The sequence below is a fragment of the Gobius niger genome (assembly GCF_951799975.1).
Source record: "Gobius niger genome assembly, chromosome: 20".
NCBI lineage: Eukaryota > Metazoa > Chordata > Actinopteri > Gobiiformes > Gobiidae > Gobius > Gobius niger.
This window is the reverse complement of record NC_136871.1, coordinates 15,455,879-15,477,214: the sequence shown is the minus strand read 5'-3', so window position 1 is coordinate 15,477,214 and position 21,336 is coordinate 15,455,879. Positions and strand designations below refer to the sequence as shown.

Genomic DNA, 21,336 nt, shown 5'->3' with positions numbered 1-21,336 from the left:
CCTTTTATTGTCAAAGTGTTTTTGGGGCTTGGGTCACTCTTAGCGTTGCGCTTTCTGAAATTCCGAAGTGACCGTCTCAAGCCCAGAGAAGACGAGGAAAGCAGCACTCCAGAGAAGAGTTCGCCCGGAAAAGACGAGACTCCCTCGGCTGTCCTCGTACCGGAGCCGGAGCCTGAGCCTGAGCCGACTCCGTGCGCTCTCGAGGAGGTAGTGTGCGGCACCGGGTGGCAAGTTAGTCCCGCAGACGATTACTTCTGCGAGTATGATTCCACCTGGGACACGGATGACAGCCAGGAGCAAAACTCAAGCCAGGGGGAAAGAGAGGAGAGCGATGAGTTCAGGCCCGTCTTCAGGAGCCGTTCAGTAAGTCAACTTCACATAGGCGTTTAATTCTAATAATAATTTGGTCATGTTTTATTTTTATTTTTTACCTCAAACAGAACAAATATGAGAGATTTCAAAGTGCTGCCAGGGATCTACAGAATTACAGACATGACTATCCGGTAAGTTGACAGCACCAAACCTGATACATTTACAAAAAGCCCAAAACAACCCATTACTTTCCGATTTCTTCCTTCTATCCACCGACCAGATTAAACGCCATCATCAGTGGACTTTTAAATCCATGGAAGCCACAGTATGTACACCGACTTGTCTTTATTTCACTGTGTCAGTGGGTTTTCAAATGCTTTGTCTTTTAACAACAGACTAAACACCCAAATTTGGACTTCTACCTTGGAAAGCTGCCCTCCTCACCTGACAGTAAGTTTTTTTTTATATACTACTATAGCCTATAACAGCCACTACATTTATTCTCTTTCCAATCCAGATCAATACATAAGTGATTTCCACAACTTTTGGAGAGGAAATTATGACTCTTTGGAATCAGTCCACAGCTACATTCAATGGTAAATATTCTAAACATTTTCTGTACACAATTATCTACTGAAATATAAGAGTTCTGCAGTCTTGTGGCGCTGAATCACTGCGGATCACAGTGCGGGTAACAGCCCATAGTGTGGTTCTTTATACTTTTTTCAATTGTGTTCAAACTGTGCATAGGTTGTTCCCATTGCAAGAACCAGGAGTCAATCCTGATGCTAGCACACTCACTAAAAAGGAAATTGAGGTAATTGATTTTTTAAAATGTATGGTGCGTTAATTTCTATGACTGCATGCTTAGCCTCTGTGTACTTTTAGGAGTTTTGCCAAAATGATACCGCAAGAAAACACCTGCTTGAATCATACAAACTCATGTTGGATTTCTATGGAATTGAGCTGTGTGATGAGGAAACCGGAGAAGTCCAGAGAGCTTCAAACTGGGAAAACCGGTTCGCCAATCTTAACAGGTAATTAATTATGATGAGTATTTGTTGATCTAGATGCATTGCATAACACCTTTTATATTAATTTATGACAGACGCACTCACAACAACCTCAGGATTACCCGCATGTTGAAGTGCCTGGGAACCTTGGGATTTGCTCACTACCAAGCCCCTCTGGTCCACTTCTTCTTGGAGGAGACTCTAGTAAATCGAAAACTTCCAAAAGTTAAGGAAAGTGTACTTAACTACTTCCTGTTTGCAGTGTTGGACAAAAAACAACGCCGAAGACTTCTTAAGTTTGCTTTCCTCAACTATGATGACAGTGAGGAGTTTGTATGGTGCCCCAAGAAAATACAGATGAAATGGTCAAGTCTTAAAGTGTCAAAACAACTGAAGCTTGAAGCTTCCAGAGAGGACCTTTATGACAGTTTGGATGAAACTGGATATAGTGCATAAACAGAATAACCTGCACATGACAGTTTCATATGGTTTTAATTTTTCGACATACATTTTTCTACAACCAAAATCAAAATGTGTTTCATTAATACAAAAACATGGCCACTCACTGGATAAGTATGTATCATTCCATAGTCTTGTATTGTAATGAATGCGGTGTTAAAGGTATAAACACTTTTCTGTAAGTGGTATTGGAATGAAAATTCTGTTTAAGAAATTGATTTAAAAGATTTTGTATGTTCTTAACTTTTCAATAAATTCCCTCTGAAGCAAAATCTAGACCATTCATTAGACCCATATTCAGGCTTAAAGCAAGAAAAGACAGTGGTGGCATTGGTTTGATACTGCAGATAGGTGGAGTTTGTTTTTTTATTTCAAAGCTGCTCTTTTAACACGTTGTACCATGCGATAACCACAGTTCTGAACAGTGTTGCTTTAACTTCACATTACCCATGTCACATATATGGCTTTTTACACTTTCTACTTAGAAAAGTTTTGATAAAAACATCAGTATATACACATGGACATCTATTTACACTTGTGTTAGTGATCAGTTGCATTATTGGTTTTGTAAAAATGTACGTTGACAAAGTAACATATATTTGAGTTTTGCCAAGACAGTCACAAGCAATTAGGAGAAATTTAGCCACTAAAAGTATAAACCATGAAAATACAAATACTGTCAAACATTTTGTCAAAAATAATGAATTTTACAAAACAGTTTACATACATACGTTCATCATATGTAAGTGCATAAAAGCATTACTTTTTGTCATTGTCATTGTCTCTGGATGAATCATGTTTATGGTCTTTCCTGTCCTCTCTCCTCTCTCTGCTTCGACTCCTGTCCCGTCTTTCTCTATCTCTCTCCCTGTCCTTATCCTTATCCCGATCTCTTTCTCTGTCCCGGGTGCGTTCTTTCCCACGTTCCCGCTCTCTGCTGCGAGATCTGTCCCGTCTGCGCTCACGCTCTCGATCCCTGTCGCGATTTCTGTTTCTGTCACGATCGTGCTCCCGCCTGTCAGGTTCTCGCTCCCGCCTATCAGGTTCTCGCTCCCGCCTGTCAGGTTCTCGCTCCCTGCCTCTGTCACGCTCCCGGTCCCTGTCACGCTCTCTCCTTTTTTCTGTAACTTCGGGATCCCGATGCCTCTCTCCCTCTCCTTCCCTTGGCCGTTCACCTTCATTCCCACGGCTGCGGTCCCTCTCACGGCTGCGGTCCCTCTCACGGCCGCGGTCCCACTCCTGCTCTCGACTGAACCTCCTGGCAGTATTTCTATCCCATGACAGTCTTCCGGGAGGTGGTCCTTCTCGCTCTCGTTCCCGTCGGCGTTCATCTGGGATGTCCCTTTGGCGTTCTTCTGGAAGCTGTGGAGTATCAGATGAAGACTCCCGATGGCTTCCCTCAAAACGGCTAAAGCTACGGGGTGAATCTTCTCGATTTGAAGTGCTTCTCCTCCTCACTTCAGGAGACTCTCTACGCCAAAGGTCCTCTCTGTGTAGTTCAGGACTGTGGGCTCCCATGCGACCTGGTGAAGATCTGGAGTCATCTGACGGAGTGGGCAGCAATGAGCCACTGTGTCGAACAGGTCTGGGCTCATCTGACAGTCGGTCAAAGCGATACCTCTCTGTTCCTGTGAAAGGCTGGGAACTGGTGGGACGACTTTCCTGTGATGGGACACTTCGGTGTTCTTCAAAAGACCCTCTGTGGGGTGGAGAGCGATTTCTGGAGCTGTATTGGTTGTGTGGATTGAAATGTTGTCCACTCCCTTCTCCAGTTGAAGGGGGGCCTCTTCTGTCCTCATACTGATTAGGTGGAGGTCCTCGAAATCCTGGACCTGGTGGGGGGCCTTGATCCTTGTACATGCCTACCGTGTTTGGAGGCTTGTGTGGTTCGATCGTGAAAGAACCATCTTTTTTGAATGGCTCTGCCATAGAAGGGGGTGGTACCCCATGGCCACTGAACTGAGTTGGAGGGGGTCCCCTAGGTGCACCAAAGTGAGACGGAGGAGGAAGACGGTTTTCAAAATGTCCAGGAGGTGGTCCAGTAAAAGGTGGTGGGGGACCTCTGTTAGCTGGCAGGCTAAAAGGTGGTGGTGGACCAGAGAATCGGGGTGGGGGGATGCTGCTCTGAGGGTCAAAAGTGGGAGGAGGAATGATACCTGGGGGAGGACCCGGTGGTCCATGTTGTGGCCGAATTGACGAGTCGAACATTTGAGGAGGAGGTCCTCTCTGGGCAACAGGAGGAAATGGAGGGGGTGGACCTCTATTTGGCATCATGTTCTGATGTCCAGGGGGTAGCTGAGGACGGGGCTGAGAGGATGGCCACTGGTTTTGAAAGGGAGGGTAAGAGCCTGAAGGAGGGCCAAACGGCTGGACATTAGCCCCTTGCATTGGGGGTGGCCCATGGCCAGGAGGAGGTATGTGAATGGGTGGAGGGAGTCCTTGCATTGGTGGAAGGCCTGTCATGGGAGGGGGACCTTGTATGGGAAGAGGCATAGTCATGGGTGGGGGCCTCATGTGTAGGTTCTGTCCCTGCATTGGGTCAGGTCGAATAAAGGTGGACTGAGGAGGTATGTCAGGGGGAGGTCTGTATTCACTATCATAGGCAGATGGAGGGATGCGATGAGACATGTGGTGGGACTTGCTGTCCATGGTAGAGCTCTGAGTGAGTACTGGGATTGCGGATGTCATTATAGAACTGTTTTTAGGTTCATTATAGTAATCGTCTTCTTTATCTTCCCCATAGTGTGCTTCCACAGAAGACTTGAGAATAGTGGCAGCATTTGGCCAGATACTGAATTTGTCCTCCGTTTCAGCCTTGTCCTGCTTTGGTTCTTCAGTCTTAGACTGACTATCCATGTAATTGACCTCCATATCAGTTACCACTTCCTCTCCTAACAAAGGTATTGACACCTCGTCTTTTTCTGACTCCATGAAGGGAAGTGTCTCAGTTTTCACTGCATCCTCACACTGCGCCTTGTCTGGTTCTTGAGGAGACTCCACAGATTCAGGGGCCACCGTCGCCACAAGTGCAGGAGGAATAGGTTCTTTAGGTGCAGGCACATCTTCTACATCTTTATCTACAGCTTTATCTACAGCTTCTTCTGCAACATGGCGTGGATCCCCTCTTTGTCTGGGGTCTCTCTTCTGGTTAATTGACGGAGAAACTGATGCTGACTTAACCATTTCTTCAACTTTCTTTCCAAGTTGAAGCAAATTGCTACTGGCCAAAGGTTGGGCTGAGAGAGCATCCGTTTGCTGTTCTTGTTTTTGGATGATTTGCTGACCTGTCTGTTTAAGGCTCTCCAGAATCTTCTGTGCTTCACTTTTACAGTCACTTTCTGTTGCCGATTGCTCAGCCACTACTGGTTTGACATTGTCAAAAATAGATTCATCTTCTGGGTCATAAGCAACATCATCGCCATCATTGACTACACTTTCGGGCTGAGGATTAATCTTAGTTGTTCCTTCTAATCTGGCAGGATTTTTAGGTACATTGTAACCGTTGCTGGGGTCATACTCCTCCTCTGGATCATAAGGTCGATCATCATCCTCCACCACTTCCTTTTCTTTAGACAGTGCAAACTGCTTGACAATAGGATCCAAAATGTTCACAGGTGGAACAGACATTTCTCCACCCTGGTCAGGTGGAGAGTTGGAAGCCTCAGAGTCATGCTTTTTCTTCCCAAAAAGAGTGTTAAGGATGGTCTGAAGTGGAGTGGCTGATGCCCCTGACGCGATAGCACTGGACGAGGATGGAGATTCTTTACCAGTGCTAACAACTGCAGCAGATGCTTTAACAGATGTCAAAAAGGACAGGACTGAGGAGGGGGTAATGGTGCTGCTCGGGGTCTCAGAGGAAATGGGTGGAGGTGTACCTGGAGGGGTTGTGCTGCAAGACGTTTCAAGGGAATTTCGTATGCTCTTTTCTGCTTTTGCAACTGAACCCAGCTTTTGTAAGCCTGTGTCATCTGTGTCTTTGATTTGAATCTTTGACCTCTTCTCATCAGTATCTAGTGGGGCACCTGCACGTTTTCTGTCCTTCTGGCAGATTAATAGCCCCAAAAGGAGGTTAGGCCGTGCTGGTTCAAGTCCTGAAAAATAATCCAAGACATAAATTATTACTTAATGTATTTTTTAAAATTATGGTTGCAATTAATTACTGGCATGGACAGTGGCTATGTGTATGTTCACATTATTCATGTTAGGGTTGCCACAGGATTCTTGTGAATGCTTACCTGGGCCATCAAATGGAAGGAGTCTGGGTGGTAATGGATCTTTGGAGCTCAATGGAATGAGATAAAGGTCTTTGATGCGTCGGTTGTTGTTGGCCACAACACCGAATTTTTTCCGACTGCTAAAATAGGAATAGAGGGAGACATAGGCCACCTCCTCTTCTTCAGTTGCTGGGTGGAAACGAATCAAACAGATCTCCTACAAGGGTGAACAAATATTAGAATTATATACACAATTATTATATATATTTATATTTGCATTATTTACAATTCACAATTTTGATTAAAATGAGACATTCACAAATTATACAACTTTTCTTACCTTGGACAGTGAAGTTTTAAGTTTCCCAACATAGTCCCACACAGTGTTAGGGGATATTCTTCCACCTATGTGAATGGTGTCTGGCAAATCCTGTGGGAATGAGTGGATAATGTGTTATCTATTTATTTTTAAACATCAACCAGATCAACTTGACGAAACCTAAAAAATATATTTTTCAATATATCGTTGCATCACATAAACTTGTTTACCTCTTTAAGGTGCTCAAAGGATCCTGACACAAGGTAAGCTTTTGTCACAAACTTTGCAACATTTTGCATATTAATAAATCCTTTCCAGATTTTTTCTTGAGTATGAAGGAAAATTGCAGTTTCACCCTCAGGTGGAGGCTCAGAGCTGTATAAAAACAAAGGAGAGTTGCCAGATCAGAGATAGAAGTAAAGGATTTTTTTGCAAAGGAGAAAAAATAAGCACCTTGCTTTTGTTGTTTTGGGCACAGCCACTGTAGGTGGAGGTGCTGCAGGTGGTGGGGCAGGAGGCATTGGCAATGGGCCCTTGGGGGCATCCACTGGTGCTACTGGTGCAACTGGCGCAGAAATATGAGTTGTGAGGGGCTCTGATGAGTTGTTGGCTGGTTTCTCTGGAGCTGAATAGGAAACAGTCACACCAGATCCGTGCCGAGCCATACGAGGGTCTCTGCGTGTAATGGTCACAGAGGAGACCGCAGGGGCTACAGGGGCAGAAACTGAATGTGGTACCAAATGATTGGGATCATCCTGGTAAGTCTGCGGTGGTGGTTCTGGCACTGAACGGTCAACAGGGGTTGGCTCGTAGGTCACAATGGGAGTGGGTTGGTAGGTGTAGGCCTCTTGGTGTTGGTAGGGCTGTGTTTGTGGTGAGGGTGAGACTTCTCCAGATCTTGAAGTGTGCTCTTGTCTTGATGGTTTAGACTCTTTTTTAGCTTGTTTGTCTTTCTTTGCTAATAGCTCCTCTTCTTTTTTCTGACCTGAATAGGAAACAGTTTTTGTTAAAAAAAAACATTTTAAAGTGCCATAATAATCACAGGCTCTATTTAAAATTAACTCCAAAGCAATAGCGACAATTATGCCAATATAGCATCCCATTCTGTGAAAAAACACCTGCATTTAAGACAATTTAACAAAACATTTTTATGTGGCTATAAATAACACATCACTAGCAGAGTCCCCTACCTGTACAAATTTTACAGTTGAGGTCAAACAGATGAGTTCGGTGTTCTGAAGTAGTGTCTTTGAGCATGCTGCTAAAAATATCTGGCATGCTGCTTCCTTCAGAAGTTGCAGGCCCTGATTGAGTAGTGTTTGTCTCCTCTTGGTCCTACAAGGAAAGGAAAGGAAACATTGTTGTAGTTGAAAGCAGGAATTCATACAACATTAAGAATGAGAAAAGAATGGAGTTAGAAAAGGAAAGTGTCTCGGTTCTATGTCAAGAAAGCAAGAAAGCAATTGAAATGTTAGTTAGCTGGGGAACATACATTTTCAGGTTGAGAGTAAAAGTAAAAGAAAGAGAACACCAAAGAAGAGCAGCAGTGCACCCACACTTACTGCAGAAGAAGCCAAACGAGAAGATGAAGCAGAAGCAACCATACATACATCTGCATCAGATGTAGGGGGAGCGTCCTCCATATCAATGCTACGAGAAGTGGAGTCATGTCTGTGTCTGGACCGAGATCTTGGAGACTGAGCACAAAAAAGACAAGTTAAAATTAAGTGTGTAAAATGATTGATGATTGTATAAAAGAACACCAACTACCTCGGACACATCCATTTTCCTCCACTCTGATATCTCTTTGGAAAGCAGCTCTTCTGAACTTAGTCTTACAAGTCGGAAAGGAGTGACATCTCCTCCAATGACCCTGTAAAACAAGCCCTGGGGGGGGGGGGGGGGGAAAGGAAATTATTTGTATGTTTACAGCTACACCTGAAATTGAACTATATGACTGACCAACATACTTTGTTTTTGGGATCCTTCAGGTGTAGCATAAGGGACCTGTATTTGTTCTTGTACTTGCTGTCGGTGCTGAGACAAAGGTTGAACATTTCCCTCTCGATGGCAAAAGCAAGCTTCCCCACCTCACTCTCGGTCATTTTCAGATCATCGCTATCACTTACCCTGGTAGAGAGACAAGTGTTTTTAAATGTCAACAATTTATCAAAGGCTGAGTGCAATTACATTTTGTTCTGAAATGATCAAATAATTTAAAATATAGATTTCTAAACAAGAACTTCACTACTGCAAACCGACACAAACATGCACAATTCTTTTTATATGAGTAATGTTCCACTGTGCTGGGGTAAAAATACCAGTAATTTATTTATTAATTTATACTTGCGTTAGTATAGCTTACTTTAATCTACTTGACTATACCAGTGGTTCTGAAACCCCTAAAAATTACTCCAAATCAGCCATTTTTAATAACTCAAAGTGAAGTCGTTTGAGGCTTTCTTGTGCCCAAGGATGGGCTTCAGAGTGTAAAATAACAGATGCCATAGCAATTAAGAATTCAGTTAAGACATGTATCTGTGTACATGTCTAAGATTGTTTGCACATATGGACAGAGTAGTGCAAGTTGTAACTGACATGAGGATAACTTGAGAATGGTGAAAAGTCCTCAAATAGTATCCATAACAGGGAAAGTTAATGCAGCAAACCGATTTAAATCCCTTTTACCATCATGTGTAGCATTTTTAATTTACAAACAATGTCGGAAACCAAAAGGTGTTGTGAGCATTTTAAAAAAAAAACCTCTGATGTCCTTTAATATATAGTATATTAAGGAGAATGAAATGTTATGCCCCCACCTCTTGTACAGGATGTCTGTCAGGGAGCGGCGGATGTTCTGTCTCATCTGGTTGTTGGGTGGAGGCGGCAAGGGAGCGGCAGGTGGTGCAGGTGAACTGGAATGCGAGTGTTTGGAGGAGGAAGAGTGGTGATGGTGGTGACTGGAGGAACTTGATGAGTCCTTAGAAGAGAAGGAGGAGCTCTTGGAGGATGAAAGTGATGACTGGCTCAGGGGCTGGATTTCTTTTTGTTGTGGTTGCTTCTTGGGAATGGTGAAGCTGGACTTGGTGACTCTCAGCGCCCCAGTGACATGGATTGGGCCGGCGGGGTATGGTGAAGACTGATGGGCTTGGCTCGTTTTCTTGGACTTGGCATTGCTTTTGCTTGGAGGAGGGACAGTCTTCTTGGAGGACTTTGAGCTACTAGGTTCACGACTAGATTTTTTGCCCTTAGGAGATACCTTTGCGATTTTAGGAGGGGGAGAGGATGACTTCTTCCTTTTGGGCTTTACTGGAGTCACTGAGACAGGTATTTCAGATGCCGGCTGCACTTCCTTCACCTTCTGTTCTTTCTCTGGTAGATCTTCTTTTGATGGAGCTGGAGACAAAAAGGATAGGATGCCACACTTAATGTCATGTAATATATGGTTTGAAAAAGCTTAATGGTGACCTATCAGTACCTCTGAAAGTAGATCAATTTATAGCATATTAAACTGAACCCACAAGGCTGAAAGTCACTTTTGCCAGCATACATGAAATAAACATGGGAAGTAATAGTAAAATATACCCAGTAAAAATCTGAAAAATGTGGAATATTTCCTTATTCAGAAATTCAAATGCATATTATTTTTAAATTGATCCGTCTTTCATTGTTTTACTTTAAATAGTATCACATTGTTTACACTACTTGTCATTAAAATGAGTCCACAGGTTAAAATCTATAAATCAAGTGCATTTATATTAGGCAGCTCTGATGCAAGGTATATACAAAGAACATAGAAGACACCCCATAAACACTAGTCTATAGTAGTAGACTTTTTTCACAAATTGCCTCCATTTACCCAATTTATAAATTAAGCAATGCTTTGTCCAAATGTGTCCATGCAAGTAGTTGATCTGGAGTGTTGAGACACACTTACACATGCTTCCGAACATTTTAGAATATGTAATAGTTATAAGTGACATTGCTCATCTAACCTGTTCAACTGCCAGCAACAACTAAGAATGAGGTCCATTTCAACTTGCTTTTTGCTAAAATACAACTCCATTCAATGAATAACAGCAATTAAAACTACAAGAACCCAGGTTTTCAAGTAATCAGCATTAAAAATCATAGTAATCACACATGAATTTTGTGGACACACTTATGCTCAAGACCAACCATCAAACAGCATTGGCATAACTTGACAATTCTATTGTCATTCATCTTGTTGGTATAACTCAATATTGCCCAGTAAAGTCAGTAATATCCACAGGGATCATTAGCAGCTGAACAACGATCATAAGACTGCCAAAACCACCAGGTGAAACATGTGTGCAGAAGCTGAAGATTTCTCCTCATTCGCTGCTCACAGCATCCATCTTCATGGTCTTCTTTAGGCCAATCTGAACTTCACAGCAGCATCTCAAAATGAACCAGCATGTATCAGTCTTCTTTTAGCAGGCACTCTCTGTATGGAGCTCTTCTGATAATCCCAAATGGTGTCCAAACAGTGTTTAGCTCAATCAGTTCTATATCATTAAGTAGGTGAGGACAATCTGTCAACATGCCAACACTGCTCACATAATCAATGGAGGCATCCAAAAATCAGTCACAATCACCTTTTATTATTATGCCAGTTACCCACATCAAATTTCAACCTGTTTACCACAAAATGAGGGTACAGTGTCACTTACAATTGCAGATAAACAAGTAATTTAATCAATGAGCTTTTGACACCTACCTGTTGATGAGGCATGACCAGCCTTTTTCTGATCGCACCAGGAGCCCAGGATGTGGAACCGACAAAACCACATAGAAGCCACCCGTTCCCCCTTCTCATGACACATTTATGCCCAATCGCCATCTATGAGCTCTAATAGAACTCATTATGATCCACTCGTTAGATGATCTACCTTTTAAAAATACTTACCCACTACAAGGCCATGAACTTACCTTTTCAGCAGCTGCCATCAGTTCATTAACAAACAAATATATAGAATAAACAAGAGGAAATACTAACAGATCAGTGTACACACAAGTTGATCTCCAGGCACTCATGTCAGGTCAGGCATAAATAATTTCTATCAATCAAAATACTGTCACATGTATGGGAAAAAACGCCAAGTGGGTTAACAGCAGCTCAAGACCCTTAACGAGATACATACACTTTTTGTTTAATACTGTTGATATAGATGGAGTCTTTTCTGGGGTGACTGCAATGTAATTATGGTCACTGGACCAGGACGCAGTGGAGGGGTGTGGAGGCTGTTCCTCTGCATGCGACTCTTCATCATCCTCATCTGAATCAGGGCTGTAGTCTTCATCACTGTCCGCCTTCTGTCTCTTCTTACCGTCTGTGGCACTCTTGAGCACAACAGAAAAAAGACAAAAACGCTTGTTTAGTGACATCACTTTGGTGTAAATAAAAATAGTTCACCCTGTGAACACAGGGCATATAAAATTGTGGTGTATAGCCATAGCCGCGATCAACTTTTCTGATAGGCAAGTGGTGAGTTTCCGGTCTTTAGTGTAGGAATTCAAGTGACTTGTGTCAGAGGCCACTGATTGCACACCACCAGCAAATGTGATAAGAACATCAAGAGATTTTATTGTTTTATCCTAAATAATTAAATGCCATTATACATTTAATGCTAGTTTCAAAGGCTGAGACTGTCACCACTGCTACTGCCATCGCTCTTGTATCTTATAAAGCCCCTTTTCTCTAGGGGCTTTATAAAGTCTTTCTGAATGTTTATGTTACTATATGTAAAAAGTGAAATGTTCAAGAAAACAGGGATCCCTGCAGATATCAGCAGAGCTCCTTTATAGACATTTTAACTCTCTTCACATTTCAGTTTATATAGAACTGGGTTGGTAAATTTCTCCAAATATAGGATTTTCCCCCACTGTCCTCACAAAACTAAAAACTAGTCTGACTATAACAGTTATCACAATGGCCAGACAACTGTAAAATTCCTGCTGTGTTACCATCGTTTTTTCAGAAGCTACTGACACCAAGAGCTTCTTGTGCATTGATCTGCATCAAACACAATCTTGTCATTAACATGCATTATTGCAGATTTGGGGCATGTAGATTTAAACATCAAGATCCAACCATACAAGCTGAAAAAAACAATTCAAATGCATTATTGCATCTACTCTGTAAATATTTCTTACAGATTTAATTGTGTCAATTAAAGTGTCAGTGTCAACATGACCATCAAATTAAATATTTTCTGCATATGATAAAAAAAAAAGATTTAAATGGTGGTTCATCTGAGTTACGTACAACACACAGAAAAACATGTACAGAAAAACACAACTACAATTTGCACAATGGACTAGAACTGCAAAAACACTCACTGACAAAACTCACTGGATACTTTTAGTAATCAAGATAATATCCAAAATGGCCCTAAAAACTAAAATGCATCAATACAGTTGGAAAACCAAAACAATTGAAAACCTAGAATTTTCCTTTGTGACATTCGTTTTTGCTTGAGTTTTAAGTCAAAAATAATAACACTTTCAACAAGATAATGAAAACCTAACCCAGATCGAAAGAAAATACACAAAATTTTAAATCCTGCAACTGAACACCAGACAACCAAAATTTGGTACCTTGATTAAATTTTATTGAAGAGCAAGGGAGGCTAAAGGTCAAAGGGTCCCGAATTACCTTGGTTTTTGACTTCTGTGGTTTGGCCTTGTCCTTCTGACTGGGTTCTGTAATAGACTTCATGGTGGCGGCGGCATGCCTCAGGATGCAGTCACTTCCGCAATAAACTGAGTCTGGTTGGGCATTCTTTTCACAGCCGGGTCCTATACATTTTGGAGCCACAGAATCCTCCGTCTTCTCCAGCACCTGCTCCTCTGCTGTGGCTGTTAAATCCACTTCAACATTTGAAACAACTTTATGCTCCGTATCTGAAGGTGCTTTCTGCGCGGCGGTAGATGCTGCTGCGGACTTCTCTGCTTTGGGTTCAGCTGCCTGTTGCATTACCTGCTTTGATTAAGTAAACACAAAAATAAGTCATTCTGTCATTCAAAGCATTTTCATACAAGTGCTTGCATACGGATGTGAAAGAATACAACATTCACAAACAAAACTAAAAATGTAGCCAAACCATATACATCCACCTACCGGCTGAAAGATCTTTATTTTCTTTTTCCCCGTAGGATTGGAAGCTTTCTCGATCCTCCCCTTGATTCCGAGGTCATCCGTGGTCTTCTCTTCAGCTGTAGAAGACACTGCGATTGGACTGGCTTGTACAGGCTGACCAGCTTGACCTATGTGCCCCGTTTCCTTAGGTAGCTCAGTGTGTTCTGAAGATACAAGAGCGATGGCAGTAGCAGTGGTGACAGTCTCAGCCTTTGATTTGTCGGTGCCTGACAGCAAGGCAGATGTTGCTGGTCTCACAACTTGGTTTTTCTTGGCTGTGCAATTGGGGCAAACATAGTCCTCTCCATTTCTCTCCATCAGTCGCCCCCGAGCTTCAGTAATGCCAACGCAATCGCCATGGAACCATTCTTCACATCGGTCGCAGCAAATCATAAACCTGAGGATCACATTTAATAACCACTGTCAATAGGCAATACTTTGCTTTAGTTTCAGTCTTCTCCATACTTAAAAAAAAGGACTCTTAAATAAACAAAAAAATCAATAGCTCTGTCAAATGCCCAATTTATGTCACTAACAAAGCAGCTAGTAGATAGACAATAGATAGACACACCTGTAAATGCCTGGTACATTATATAATTCAATAAAATCTCTATCACATACCGTTTATTGTGTTTCTGCCGACAGATGCAGTAAAGCGCATTTGGGTCATAGCCTCCATCATCCGAGTCATCCGAAGATGAGGAAGAAGACATGGATGTAGACTCCTCCACCTCTTCTTTCTGGGCCTTGCAAGGTGCTGAGGGTCTCGTCTTGCTCTCCTTTGGGGCAGCAACCTTGTTAACAGGAGCAGAACTTTTAGCAGGTGCAGTGTTCTTGGCTGCTCTCTTTTTATTGACGTATGTCCTTATGGGTCCACGTTTTACCAGCACTGCAGGCTTCTCAGGCTCTTCATCATCAGTCTCATCTGTGTCGTCGTCATTTTTGTCTTCTTTCATTTCACAACCCTGCTCTGTTTTTGGCTCTACTACATTAGTGTTGTCAATCACATTCTGAATGTCTTTTGCTGCCTCGATTTTGTTCTCTTCCAGGGTTACTATAGGCTCATCTTCTTTGCTCTCCTCCTCCTCCTCCTCCTCCTCATTTCCAGAACTAACTTCATCCTTAACTGCAGCCTCACCTCTACTTCTAATTCTCTTGCCACTTTGGGGTTTTCTCTGAGCTGGCTTTCTAGCTCCACTCCGTGTTCTTCGTTCGGGTGATTCCGCCTTGACTTCAGTGTTTCCATCAAAGCTAGCTTCAGAGGCAGTCTCAGCATCAGTTGGAGTTTGCGAGGGTGGATCACCACCTTCAAGACTGGGAGGGGCACTCTTCCTAAATGTTCTTTTGGCAGTGGAGAGAAACTCTTCAAGTTTGTCTGTGCGTTTTGCCTGTCTGCCACTGCGCCGGACCGGACAGGGGTTTTCTGGGCTGTCTGCTGCTGCCTCCCCTGGCATCTTCCTTTATGCAAGATGAAACCTCAGGAAGCTTTCAGTTTCATCAAGACCTGTGCAGAGATATTGAACCCTTAATAATTGGGAAACTAATAACAAATTTCAATTTCATCATTAAACAATTCAAGAAGCGAAAACACAATAAGTTACATGTTGTTTGCCATATAATAAGCAACAATGAGTCAAGTTACTGTTTTGCTCAGGACTTCATTTTGTATCTATTCTTATAAAAAAAGGGCTTGATGCCACAAATCAACTATAACTGCTTGGACAATTGAATGGAAAGCACAACATGCATGCATTACCTGCAGAGGGGTCAATATGGTTCCTGACCTAGTAGAACTGTTCCCTACAAAAAGTTGCATCTGGAAAAAAAGGAGAAGGAAAGATGTCAACAACAACAACAAAACCACCACAAGCATAATGAATACAACTGAACATACAACTGAATTAACTAAAAAGAACTACACAGCTCGTAATCCTACTGGAATCAATAATTCCACATTTAGAGCAAGTTGGCCATATATGAAGAGCAGCTGAGGTTAACTAGCAGACTGTCTTGTCCAAGGCCACAATATAAACTTCAAACTATGGCAGCAAAATGATCATAATGTCTAGGTGCTACTGGCAAAAGATATTCAAACTAATTTGCGTGATCGATGCACTACATTACTAATCCTTGCCCCCCTAACGCAGTTAATCTATCCAAAACCGACAGGCACACAAACGGAGAATTGTCCAATGATGAACACGTCCTTGTGCCACGTGAGAGGCGGACATTTTGCCACAGGAAGTGGGAGGGACCCGACAAAAAGAATTTAAGATGCCTTTACATGTTGTACTTTGCAGAAATATGTATATGCTATGCTGCTCAACACAAATGTATTGTCCGATAGCGAGACCGTAAACACGGAGATGCAATGATCTTTCGTCAGAAGTTGGAACAGTCGTTCGTTAGCCCACCAGGCCGCGGTGCACGTGATTGTTTACAAATGCAATTTGAAATACAGATCATTGCAAGAAATCGATAGTATTATCCAGCAGAGTAAGCCAATTCAGGCACACGACGTCTGAACTCACAAAGCTACGGTTAAGTTAAGTCAACCCAAGCTAACACGCCTGACTTGACATTAGAAAGAAATAGCGGTAACCAAGCGCTGCTGATGGTTAGAATATGTATAATTCAAATATGGTATAAATACACAAGTAAAGAGATCACGAGATGATATCTTTGACGATACGTACAGAAATTAAAAAGCAATACAAACGACTTGTGTAACATTAACGACACTTACTAGCATGCCTTGCTAACTACGACGCACGTTCTAGCCTCCCTTTTAGCACGGCTTAAGCAAGAACTACAATGTCGTTATTTGGGGAACGTTATCGCCAACAAACAAGTACAGCACATGTTAGATTCCACGGTTTAACCCAATCCCATCATGTTAAAGTAGACAGAGATTTCAGGCAATATATAAATGGCGCACTACGCACTTCAGGTTTAGCTTTGCGGATAACAGGCGAATGGACAGTCACCCTTGTCTGTGCAGGACATACGATTTTACATCACAGGTGATGGTGCAAATATGATGCAAACATTAAAAAAACATTTAAAACAAGCTTGGGTTTATTTAGCATTTATACCGTACTCACCGACATAGGATTTCGCTATAATAAACAATTTTTCACTTTCGTTCAATCCTCCATTTTCCTCTTGCTGGACGACAGGGCGATGCTGCTGACTGACTGCGGCAGATGGCTGACGCTTTTGCGCCTTTGCAAAAACTACAGCGCCCCTCCTGGTGAGGAGGGACATAACAGTGTGACAAGTTGAGCGGCACAACAGAACCCGTAGCTTATAATTGATAAATGTTACATTGCTTCAGTTTAGATCAAAGCATAAGTCATTTAGATGGCATTTTGACAATATGGGTTGATAACCCCTGACCCCCTAATCTAAAATGTTACAGCCTGTTGGCCAGAGTAACGCCTCATTTGAAAGCTAAGACCTACATAACTGATCTAGAATGATCTTTTTCCTCGCATTGTTGCTGCATTGTTGTCACCTTAAAAAAAAAAAATCAATTGCTTTTGTTACATTTTCGTCACGCATTTTTGTCACTTTTTGTAAAATTTGGTCGCAATTTTGACACTTTTTTTCAAGAAGCTTTTAGATTTGGGTAATGCCACACTGGAGAAAATGTGTTTGGTTCAGGTGAGGAGACGTTAAATCGGCTGGATTTTTCCATCTTGTTGAGGTCCATGTGTCTCTTCGAGAATTAGGACCTTACCTAGATAGATAGACACATTGAGTAATAGCTATTTGATCTCAAAATCGTCTTGGGGCTCACTACTGTTATATATAGTGTGTGGGCTGAGCCTAAACTTTCGTGCCACCGACAAAGCCTTTTTGAATGAGAGGTGAAACGTTCTACACTTCAACTATAGAGAAGATGACTCAAGAACCTTCATTGAACTCCTGTACGACTGAGTCTACACAGACATACCTCCATTACATCCATTCACACTTAATTCATTTGTTTCTCAACCTCAGAACCCAACCTCTCTTTCTCCCACTACTCTTCATTTCATTTATTCATTTTCTTTTTCTTCTCTTTTTTTTTCAAGCATAGTATAACGAGAACAAAACAGGCAGAAAAAGATAGGCTACACAATAATCACTGAGACACTGATGCTTGAAATTGAAATTGGGGAACAGTAGAACTCATTGAATCTCACCCTGATCTATCAGAGAATTAATACAATAACAAACAAAATAGCTGCTTCCTTATTCAATGATCTCAAACATACCTCATCAACAGTCAGCTATTACAGTTTCACATATGCAAAACCCCAGTACTGGCTCATGTTATACAGAGATTTTCAGACACCAACAATGGTAATGGGATGGGAATACCACAAGGGTAAGTAACATCTAATCTCACTGTCCACACAACATGAATCCGATCAAACGTCATTATCTTTGTATTGTGACCAGACATTTTGTTTGTTTGTTTGTACGTACGGAGATTTGAAATGGTAAATGCTTTGACAAAATGCTTTGACATTGCTCTAGTTGGAGCACCAGACTGTTCCACAGCTTAACACCAAATATACAGAAATAGAAAAACTTCTCCTGGTAGATTTTGCTAACTATAAAGTTATAAAAAGTTATAAAATCGCTATATAAATAAAGCTCTTCTTCTTTTCTTGTTTTCTTTAGTAAAAATAGTGAATATTACGTTTTTCTAATATTTGCATTCATTTTTCCATTCATGATAGCAAGTTGAAGGCAGCAAAGCGCCCCCACACCATGATGCTCACATTTCTCGACAATTTTTCTAACCATGGATTTATGAACATCAAGACGTTCAGAGATGGTTTTGTGACCTTTTCCAGCTTTATGCAAATCAATAACTCTCTTTTCAGCGAGGCACGGTGCACATCATACAATGCTTCTCAACAAGAGACAACAAGATAAGATAAGATAGTCTTTATTGATCTTACAATGGAGGAATTTACTTGTTACATTCAGCTCTTAGAAACACTCAGGGTGTGCAAATATGCAGGAGATGTGAAAAAAATATTAGATCATAAATAGTGGTATCTTGTATACAATGACTACCAAGGGCTTTGTGGGGACAAAAAGTATAAACAGTAAATACTAATGTAAACAGACTATAACAAAAAATGTTGTAGTCAGTATTTGCAGTGCAGGTTTACATCATAGTGCAAGTGGTTTATAAGCCACACCTAAGTGACTGGACTTCAGGTTGGCTCAAACCTGACTCTAAATGTCTGCATAAATTAGCTCTAGGAGCATCCTTAGCCAGGGGTGTACTCACTTAATCCTTAATGTTTATATGTTATGGCCAATAAGAATATGATAAAATGTAAATGTTTGGGTGGTATTAGTTTAAGCAGACACTGTTTTACTCATTCTTGTGATTTTAATAAAGATCAGACCATGTTTTATGAGCAATTTAGGCAGAAATGTAAGAAATTCCAAACAATGTACTCACATCTTCCACCCACTGTATTAATATTTATTTTTTTGTTTTGTTCTAAAATCAGTCTGATCCACAATCTCCCCGTGTGGCGACTCCTCTCACTGCTGCATTCAAAGGCCACAAAACTGAAGTTCCTCTCCTCTGGCACTTGACTTGTGACTAAAACTAAGTTATGGAAAGAGCATACCAACTCTGTAGGCTGGCGAAGGGGCTCTGAAAAACCGTATAGCAGTGTACGGTGCATAGTGGAGCGCACTCCTCCACTAATATAGCGTGTTTCCGCCAATGCCCCTATATGTGAGGCTCCATAAACTGACTAACTTGTAATTCGAAAATATTAATATCTCTGCAAATATTTATCTTATAAATAATCAACACAAATTAAAAACTGATGCGCCGCCGATCGTCCTCTCTCCGAGCCATATCTGATTAAAGTCTTTAAGATAATACAATGTGAAGATCTCCTCATACATTTGGTGGGGACAACTTGGCCATCCTGAAATATTAGTGGGGACATGTCCCCATGGTCCCCATGCAAACTTACGCCCATGACACACTGGAACATGTCTCAAGGTCAAGGATCAAGGTCAATGTCTGACTGCACTTTCTGCACCAACAGCACAGGCTGCAGCATCAGAACACATATCTCACATGGCCATATCTCGGTTATTCTAATGTAGTTGCTACAAGAATATTAAAGCTTTTAAATGCAAAAAAAAAAACATTTTGAAAACGGTAGAAGGCAAAGTAGTGGGTAAAGTTGCAAATCGAAAAATGTGTCATTGGACCAACATGTGTTTAAGGCTTTTGTGTTTACGGCTGTTTAAGAATTCCAACTTTTGTGTTAAATATTTGACTTTTTTCGTCCCCTGGTGTAAAGTAGACATCTTAAGCTTTTAAAAGACTTTATCATTTTTATTCTAAACAGACAATGATGCGGAAACTGAATTCTCTAAAAGTGTCCCTCTTTAACCATATTCACCCAACACATTAAATAATTTAGGGTACAATACTGACCCCGTTAGACACCACAAGCAATGTCAAGACATCTGGAAGAGAGCTGTCCCATTTGAACATAATGTACTCTGTTGAGCAACAAATAACCATTTCCTAACCATATCGTTCTAATTTCTTGAGTAGTATATCAAAATTGATATTTCAAAAGCTTTGTAGAGATCAATGAAAATTCCCATTGCATATAATTTCGTTGACTAATGCTTTTAATATTTCTACTGTCCTCTGAAGGTCCTGGTTTGATCCTCCCTGTGGATTAAAATATGTACAGTAGGTTCTCCTCTGGGCCCAGAAACTCCCCTGGAAATGAGACTCCAATAATAATCAAACTGTCAATACCTACCTCTACTGCAGCATTTTCTGAAGCACATTTAGTACATTTCTGTTATTGTACATTCGACAGCATCCACTATCTGAAAATGAATGAATGAATTATGTTAATTCATTAGATGTTGGAGTGATAAGGAATGTTTATGTTGCATAGTGTGGTGGTTGGTCTCAATCATGTGATTCATGCCCATTGTTCACACAACATTAATGACAAATACATTTTGATGTATACTATTAAGAGAATAATTTATCTATTGGGCGATATGGTGGCACAGGGGTTAGTGTTCGTGCTTCACAGAAAAAAAAATCCTGAGTTTGGCCCAAATCAAAAAATTTAGATGAAAACCTAACTTATTCATCTCATTTGGCTGTCTTTAGTCAACATCTCCATGGAGACCAGCTGAAGACGTCCCTCATCCCATAAAGTTACAGTCAGGTCTGAGGAGAGCAGATCCACTCACAGCAAACACACATGTTTGTTTGGGAATATTTTCATAAAATATATGTTTGCATTTGACTTTGTTTAGTTGAGTGAAACGTGGTGTGGCTTTAACATAGGTCATGTTTGTCATCATGAGCTGCAGTGTTGTGTGGTGCCTGGCTGCCAAAAGATGAATGTAGTAGGCCTATCTCATTGCACATGAACGTGCACAGCTGAACTAAGGAAACATCACCATCATAACCTTATTCCTTAATTGACAGCAAAATGATATGTTGTACAGTATAATAATGTCCAATTGTCCTGATAGAGTTTGAAGTAGGCCTATGTAGGTCTTACCTTGTCTAAATAGGCAGAGGATGCTTTTTTTTGGCAGGCATCAACTCTGTTGGAAACAGTAGGGATACAAACAATAGCTTATTATGTTTTCATAAAATATACAATAAATATTGTGCAAAATAAAATAAAAATCCTCATATCATTATAGTCTCGCGCTCTCTTAATAAAGAGTCGCTATAAGCATGGATCCATAGTATTATCGGCTACAAGTTAGAAAGCTTTTCCTTAACCTGTAGTAATACCAATACAACTCTAGGTGGCGAGTCCGACCAAC

The 21,336-nt window shown here is 41.3% G+C and overlaps 2 protein-coding genes across 4 annotated transcripts; one reads left to right on the top strand and one right to left on the bottom strand.

Moving 5' to 3' along the window:
• The first annotated feature begins 424 nt into the window (after window positions 1-424).
• Window positions 425-2,009, top strand: LOC306979743 (opioid growth factor receptor-like). The gene is made up of 7 exons (XM_079578841.1): window positions 425-503; window positions 593-637; window positions 708-762; window positions 830-908; window positions 1,063-1,129; window positions 1,201-1,349; window positions 1,421-2,009. The coding sequence occupies exons 2-7, from the start codon at window positions 626-628 to the stop codon at window positions 1,779-1,781; spliced, it is 723 nt and encodes a 240-aa protein (XP_079434967.1). The 5' UTR covers window positions 425-503; window positions 593-625; the 3' UTR covers window positions 1,782-2,009.
• A 132-nt stretch (window positions 2,010-2,141) lies between these two features.
• On the bottom strand, window positions 2,142-16,699 carry dido1 (death inducer-obliterator 1). Of its 3 annotated transcripts, none has more exons than XM_079578837.1 (16): window positions 16,584-16,699; window positions 15,236-15,295; window positions 14,101-14,983; window positions 13,462-13,876; window positions 12,997-13,323; window positions 11,465-11,681; window positions 9,137-9,698; window positions 8,288-8,447; window positions 8,088-8,204; window positions 7,880-8,014; window positions 7,508-7,652; window positions 6,771-7,302; window positions 6,548-6,692; window positions 6,339-6,428; window positions 6,020-6,215; window positions 2,142-5,875 (listed from the first exon to the last, which is right to left on the bottom strand). In XM_079578837.1, exons 3-16 carry the CDS (start codon window positions 14,931-14,933, stop codon window positions 2,544-2,546), a joined length of 7,206 nt encoding a protein of 2,401 aa, XP_079434963.1. In that variant the 5' UTR covers window positions 14,934-14,983; window positions 15,236-15,295; window positions 16,584-16,699; the 3' UTR covers window positions 2,142-2,543. The 3 variants fall into 3 exon arrangements, with proteins under 3 accessions (XP_079434963.1, XP_079434965.1, XP_079434964.1); XM_079578839.1 differs by having other exon boundaries at window positions 7,928-8,014; XM_079578838.1 differs by having other exon boundaries at window positions 12,997-13,320.
• Window positions 16,700-21,336: the final 4,637 nt, after the last annotated feature.

Coding starts and splice junctions, on each gene's coding strand:
- dido1 (XM_079578837.1), bottom strand. CDS start 14,933: ATGCCAGGGGAGGCAGCAGCAGACAGCCCAGAAAACCCCTGTCCGGTC. Junction 13,877..14,100: donor CGGCAGAAACACAATAAACG/GTATGTGATAGA, acceptor TGTGATCCTCAG/GTTTATGATTTGCTGCGACC. Junction 13,324..13,461: donor AAATAAAGATCTTTCAGCCG/GTAGGTGGATGT, acceptor ACTTAATCAAAG/CAGGTAATGCAACAGGCAGC.
- LOC306979743 (XM_079578841.1), top strand. Junction 763..829: donor GCTGCCCTCCTCACCTGACA/GTAAGTTTTTTT, acceptor TTTCCAATCCAG/ATCAATACATAAGTGATTTC. Junction 1,130..1,200: donor TCACTAAAAAGGAAATTGAG/GTAATTGATTTT, acceptor GTGTACTTTTAG/GAGTTTTGCCAAAATGATAC.